At 32.2% G+C, this 7,325-nt stretch overlaps 1 protein-coding gene across 1 annotated transcript; it reads left to right on the forward strand.

Annotated features, from left to right (window-relative positions):
- Positions 1 to 1,411: 1,411 nt before the first annotated feature.
- LOC113846385 (1-deoxy-D-xylulose 5-phosphate reductoisomerase, chloroplastic) lies at positions 1,412 to 7,012 on the forward strand. Its single transcript, XM_027474568.1, has 12 exons — positions 1,412 to 1,667; positions 1,953 to 2,128; positions 2,637 to 2,723; positions 3,139 to 3,264; positions 3,346 to 3,408; positions 3,985 to 4,134; positions 4,315 to 4,382; positions 4,667 to 4,778; positions 4,898 to 5,002; positions 5,226 to 5,347; positions 5,956 to 6,102; positions 6,502 to 7,012. The coding sequence occupies exons 1-12, from the start codon at positions 1,574 to 1,576 to the stop codon at positions 6,668 to 6,670; spliced, it is 1,419 nt and encodes a 472-aa protein (XP_027330369.1). The 5' UTR covers positions 1,412 to 1,573; the 3' UTR covers positions 6,671 to 7,012.
- Positions 7,013 to 7,325: the final 313 nt, after the last annotated feature.

The raw sequence follows: 7,325 nt of genomic DNA on the forward strand, positions 1-7,325 counted from the left end.
TATCTAACATCTACTTACAATATTTTTATAACTTATCCTTTCATTTATTTTAAAATTCGAGGATTATTCATATTCAATTTCTATGCTAAATAGTACCCCTCCTCCATTTGAAACACATTTTGAAACTATTTGTATTTATATTTGTAATAAGCAAATTGAAATGGAATCTGCAATCCGCATTATTGTTTTTAATTAGACACTACACTCACCTTAATCAACTTTGGTTATCATTATTGAGTTTTTTTAGGTATGCCATCATAAAGAGCTATTTTATTTATTTGTCACGTATTTATTAAGATAATATAAAATATTACTTTAAGATCAGGTCAATGAATGCTTTTAAGATTAGGCTAAGGAACTAAAATAAGATACTTTAAATGAAATGTACAAGCATTTAATATTTAACAATTAAAGAGAATTAATATTTTCTTAGTTTTTAAATAATATAAATAATTTAATGTAGGATCAAAATTGTTTTTGAAGTGTACAAAATTAGTTACTTATAAACCACACAATTAATATGTTATTTTGCTAATAAATGACAACCGACGTTGATTAATAAATTAAAAATATTAAACACAAAATATAATAAATAAAAGTCTATAAATAACTTTTTTAAACAATCAAGAATTAAAAATATTAAATGCTTCTGAATAAATAATTAAATATGTTCACTAATAGTTAATAATAAAACTGTTTCGTTACATTTACCAGGTACACTACTCAGTGTATATGATTCAACATCTGTTTATTTAAAAAAAAAAAACATTTCATATCAATTATTATTCATATTTTATTTTAAAAAAATATTAATCTCAATATTTAGAAAAAATATTTTTAAAAAATTAATATTTATTATACTTTTATAATTTTAATACAATGAATATAATGCTCAAATTCATTTTAAGAATTAAAGTTAATAAAATTCTTATTTTAATATAAAATTCATTTTAAGAATGAAATGTTTATTTTAATTATATTCAATAATTTGAAGTTAATTTTATCATAGTAATTATACTTAATTTTAAATTAAACTTAAAACTCATTAACACGAACGAATCAGAATATTGGGTGGAGCAAAGACTAGTGCTGATTCCACAGTCAGCACCCTGTCCTAACCCTTTTTCGTCCTCATTCTGTGCGCTTTTGTTAACGATTAAATCAAACTATTAATTTAAACGTGGACAGGAGAAAGTCTAAAGAAATTAATAAATACAAATTTGTATAAAATATTATACCATTAAATGTAATTAATTTATTATACTTTATAACACTATATTTTTAATAAAATTATATGAAATAAATTTGTATTACGTGTGTCTATAGTACACATTAAAAAAATTGTAAATCAAACTCGTTAGTTAGCCACTTTCCCCTTCCTTTTCCTTTGGCATAAGATTATTACAAAAATTCAAAATAAAAAATTCAGCTCTGAGACCACATCCACTGTAGTGTCCATTATAAAACTGAGCCATTTCTGCCACCACACACACTCCTTAAGCGGCAACTACTCTTCTTGTTTCAGATTGCAAACTCTTAGATTCTTTCTTCTTCAAACTGAAGTTGGGTTCTTATGATGGCTCTCAATTTGTCTTCCCCAGCTGAAGTCAAGTCCATTTTTTTCGCTGATCCCTTCAAGTCTAATAGCCTCACAGCAAAATTCTCAGGTCCTTTCTTCTTTTCATCTTTTAATATCTCTATGTTTCCCTTCCCTGTGTGTTCTGGGAAAACTCTAAAGTCAACAACTTTATAGAGAAATACCCCCCTCCCCCCATTTGCTTGTGTTGGATTATGTTTGTTTTCTATGTTCTTGCTGCTTAATGCTTGTGCTGACAAGAATATTTTGTTATGAGTCATGCATAAACCTTTGTTGTCTACTATGATGTTTTTTTTTTTTTATGTGAATTATATGGGACATAGAAGTTTTACTTTCATAGTCATTTGATTCTCAGGAGGTTTTGCTTTTAAAAGAAAAGAGTGTGGAGCAGCGTGTGGAAGGCGAGTTTATTGCTCAGTGCAGACGCCCCCACCAGCATGGCCAGGAAGGGCGGTTCCAGAATATCGCAAGACTTGGGAGGGACCAAAACCCATATCTATTGTGGGGTGTACTGGTTCAATTGGAACTCAGGTATTGATGGAAATGGATTCCCTCTCTACCATGACAAGCTGTAGTTAATGTAGCAAAATGCCTAAGGGGATCTGTGGTTTTTGAAAATGTTTTTTATTTATAATTTCACTTTTAATTATAAATTAAATACTGTTACTTTATTTTATTTTTCGTTTTCAAAGATTCATATAGGAAACACTGAAAATTACAAAATGTTGTTTTCTTTGTGTCTTATATAAATCTTTAAAAACATGAAACTAAATAGAAACAAAATGACGTTTTTGTAATTAAAGTTGAAATAGAAAATATTTTCCCAAACCAAACAGTCCCTGATGATTTCAAGCTGATTTTGGCTGGACTTGAAACGTGCTGTTTGATTGCAAGCATTTGTTGGAAATAATTTGAATTTTTAGTGAATGAGAGTATTACTGGGAATAGTTGACTGTTTACTCCTTGTAGATGTAGCTTGACCTGCCTTTGTCTCTTATTCTTTGATGTGGTGCATCTTTTCCCCTGTATGCTTTTGTAGACACTAGATATCGTAGCAGAGAATCCAGATAAGTTTAAAGTTGTGGCACTTGCAGCTGGTTCAAACGTCACTCTTCTTGCAGATCAGGTAACTACTTCACTTGAAGCATGTAATGTAACTATGGATTGATTTGTCTCTCTATCTTTGACAAACATTAAATCTGAATTTTAATGACCTCAGTGAATTTATATGATCAATTCACCCCCACAGATAATTTAATACTGTAATTATTGTTACATTAGTCATGATGAAAATGGTGATCCTGCTCTGTTTTCAAAAGAACTCAGGGGTGCTAGGCATTTTGTTCTTAATAATTTCTGGAGGTTTCGTTATTTTCTCTTAAATTTTCTTGCTGCGAAATCATAAAGGACTAAAAAGGTTTTAAAACTACATTAGTTAGTATGGTTTAAGGCTCAGTTGATGTATCTCATATTTTCAACATACCAGCCAGAAAAAAAAAATAAAGAAAGATTAATCCTTTGTAAATATTTATGTTGCACAGGTAAAGAGATTTAAGCCTCAACTTGTTGCTGTTAGAAATGAATCCCTAATTGCTGAACTAAAAGAGGCTTTGGATGATGTTGAACAAAAACCTGAGATCATCCCTGGAGAGCAGGGAATCATTGAGGTGAATATCTGGTTTGTTTGTATGACACAATTTGTATTTATAGAGATATTTTTCATTAGGCTATGGCTCATATATTCTCAGGTTGCTCGTCACCCAGATGCAGTCACTGTAGTCACAGGAATTGTAGGCTGTGCAGGACTGAAGGTAACCCTCTTTTCCCTTTTCTTGACCTTCCTGGTAACGGATCTCTTTGCTATCCCATGTAATGAGGTCTTCTGTGTGCATGCATTTACATATCTTTAAATATTAACTTCATTGACCACATCCAACAATTTGGAGGAATTTATTTTTGGTGGGGGTAGAACAAATAGAAGTATATCATCGAGGTCATCAGGGGGACATCAATAACAATCAAGTCATATTCCACTAGGTGGAAAATAATGGAGCATGGTTATTAATTTTATATTAGGACATTGATTCTTTCAATGGAGAATGATCCACAAATGTTCAATTAAAAGATATCATTCTATATATAATGAAGGTAGAATAGAAATATAAGAATTTTGCTTATAATGGCCCATGGTGTATGAACTCAGTAATTTTTTCCAGTTGCAACTCTATGGCTAGCTTGTTCCCCTTGTAAATGAACATTTATTTTTTCGTCAACAAAATATGTAGCAAAGCCAGTTAGAGAGAAAATCACTAACTATAGATGGTATTGGTTGCCACTTATCAGACAACAGATGATAGAAATCTGAAATCCTCTCATTATTTTACTAGCCAACAGTTGCTGCAATAGAAGCAGGGAAAGATATAGCTTTGGCCAACAAAGAGACTTTGATTGCTGGAGGTCCTTTTGTTCTTCCCCTTGCTCAGAAGCATAATGTAAAAATACTTCCAGCTGATTCAGAACATTCTGCTGTTTTTCAGGTAAAATAGCACATAATGATAAAAAATTGTGTCCAACAATCTCAATAGAGTCTACTTATACTGTTGTTATTTATTACCTATATCTACTCTTGCCTCTTGATTTTTTATTGAACTCAAGCAATTATTTTATCATCCTGCTCCACTTGTTACTACAAAAACTTAAAGAATTATTTTTTTCAGTGTATCCAGGGGTTGCCAGAGGGTGCACTTAGACGAGTTATTTTAACTGCTTCTGGAGGTGCTTTCAGGTGTTTAAAATAAACCTCATATGATTGCCTTTTTGTTGTTTTGCTTTTCTGTTGCTCTTGTTTTCTTTCTATGTTGGAAAATTCTTTTTTTTTTTTCTGGAAATGGGAGGAAACTGAAGGGGAATATCTAAACTTTCCCACATATATCTAAATGTCTGGTTCCTCTTGTCCTTTGAACCAATATTCTTTTACCACTCAAAACCTTGAATTGTTCCGCTCTTAGTTCTTGTTCCAGGCTCTTTAATCAAAGTGACCTTAAGTATCATTCTCTTGGTGATTGACAGGGATTGGCCAGTTGATAAACTGAAAGATGTTAAAGTTGCTGATGCATTAAAACATCCCAACTGGAATATGGGAAAAAAGATAACCGTGGACTCCGCTACCCTTTTTAACAAGGTTTGTTTCTTTTTTTTTCATTAATATATTGGATGAAAAAAAAAGCCTTCTTATGAATATTTTAATTATGTGGAATGAATTACCTTGCTATATGGTAAATTTCTTCTACTTATTCACAGGGTCTTGAAGTAATTGAAGCACATTACTTGTTTGGAGCTGACTATGATCATATTGATATTGTCATTCATCCACAATCAATAATACATTCAATGGTTGAAACACAGGTCTAAACCTTATACTATGTTATGTTGGCTACCACTTTTTAACATATGTATATTCAGATACAAAGATTAACCATGGCACCTAAGAGTCCTGACCCTTGGCTTAATTAGCAAAGGGGTGGTGCTGAACATACGTAATATATGAAAAAGGAACATAAGAAAGGAGAAAATGTTCACCAAACATTGTTTAATCTTTATCTAATGCTAAACTAATTCTTAATTTCAGGATTCATCTGTTCTTGCACAGTTGGGGTGGCCGGACATGCGTTTGCCAATCCTTTTTACATTATCATGGCCTGAAAGGATTTATTGTTCTGAAATCACTTGGCCTCGCCTTGATCTTTGCAAGTACTACAATTTTTCCCTTAAGCTTTACTGAATTCAATTCCTTATTTCATTTTAGTACATACCAAAGAAAATAGATCCATTTGGCATAGAGTTTTCAAATTTTGAAGTCTTTATTGTTGTTAAATGGAACTTTACGAAGTACAATTTGAATTATCAATGGTTCTTATTATGAATGATCAATACTTTAATTTTCTTTTCCATTTTGGCTCCTTGCCTAACATCGAGCAAGTATATTTCATTCGTCATGGGTGTCAATAGAATGTGAAAAATGGAGAGTTAGAGTGATGTGAAAAGGTAGTCATGTCCCTTCAACCCCCACGCCCCTTTCTGTGGTTTTCAGTTGGATTAAATATAATCTTTCTTTTAACATGTTTACATAGTAAACACTGCAGGAATATACTAAGTTGGGTGCATTATGTTTTGATATGGGTTAATTATCGAGCAGCATCTACAGAATTGCTTAAAATATGATCATATAATTTCTTCTTCACAATATGGTGTTTTTTACTATCATGAAATTTTATTATGTAAGATGAATCATTTAATTAAAGTTGGCATAGAATTTTGTTAGTTTGTCTGACAGCCACATTTGAAATGTGATCATGCAGGCTTGGTTCACTTACATTTAAAGCTCCTGACAATGTTAAGTATCCATCGATGAATCTTGCCTATGCTGCTGGCCGCGCAGGAGGCACCATGACAGGAGTTCTTAGTGCAGCAAATGAGAAAGCTGTAGAAATGTTTATTGACGAAAAGTAAGAATTTTCTTGTTATTTTTCTTATCACAAGTGTGCACTAAGAATTTTCCCGTATACTTACATTTTATGTGAAAATTTTCCACCTTGATTGGAATTGTTCTAACATAATGTGGGTGACCAAGGTGGCCTATAATCCTTCATGATGTGGTCATAGACTCATATTACTTTGATTCTTCTTTACCTGTACTTAGTTTGTTACTATCTTAGAAGCATGACACAAATTCCATGCAAACATTACCGTTTAGGAATTGTTCAATTGTGTCATGTCATTCTGACACTGTCTGATGCATGTGCAGTGTGCACCCTTTTGAACTATCCTTGTCCCGTGCTTGAATGTTTATACGTGTCTTCTTGTCAACGTAAATTATCCTCTAATGGTTTTTTTGGTGTTTCCAGGATTAGATATTTGGATATATTCAAGGTTGTGGAGCTAACATGTGAGAAGCATCAAAATGAATTGCTATCCTCGCCTTCCCTTGAGGAAATTATTCACTACGACCTTTGGGCACGAGAATATGCTGCTAGCTTACAGGACTCTTCCAGTTTGACTCCTATTCCTGCATGAAACTGATTTAAGAACTGGGGAATGTGCTTCATTCCTGCCAACTGCTAGCTTTCACCATGATTTCTTTGGCCATTGAACAATTGTATACAATGTAGGATGATGCATTCCCCAAATATTGAAAAATGAAAAAAAGGTTTTTATTAATGGAATGATGATATTTAAATGCATTTAGTTTAGTTTATCTTGTAGTTTTATCATAGTTTCACCGAAAATAATGTTTTTTAGTAGTCAATGGGAGATTGCCCATGAATGTGTCAAAGCCAAGAAAGGGAATGAATCTTTTCATGTATTAGGTTTGCGGCTATCTCTTCAAATAAATTGATATTTATGAAAATTGATAAGACCAACACGAAACTTGACCCATCCTGTTCATGAAAGTTTCTTCTTCAGAAATCTGCTCATATTCATCATCTTCTGAATGGTATTCAGTAGATTTTTTAATATTTACTATGCAATTGGCATTTAATACATGATTTTCTCATCTAACTCCTTTCCTCCCAACAACCTTTACTTCATTCTTTGCCATAAGAGTGCTTTTGTATCAAGTCTTCCATTGAACAAACTAATTAAGCAAAATTCTTAAGCTTCAAATTTGCACCCTTCATCTTGAATCGTGAAATTGGACACACTTCATAGAGGCAACAAGTAATTCATA

Source organism: Abrus precatorius, unplaced genomic scaffold, assembly GCF_003935025.1.
Source record: "Abrus precatorius isolate BTA unplaced genomic scaffold, Abrus_2018 Scaffold8, whole genome shotgun sequence".
In the NCBI taxonomy this organism is placed as follows: Eukaryota; Viridiplantae; Streptophyta; class Magnoliopsida; order Fabales; family Fabaceae; genus Abrus; species Abrus precatorius.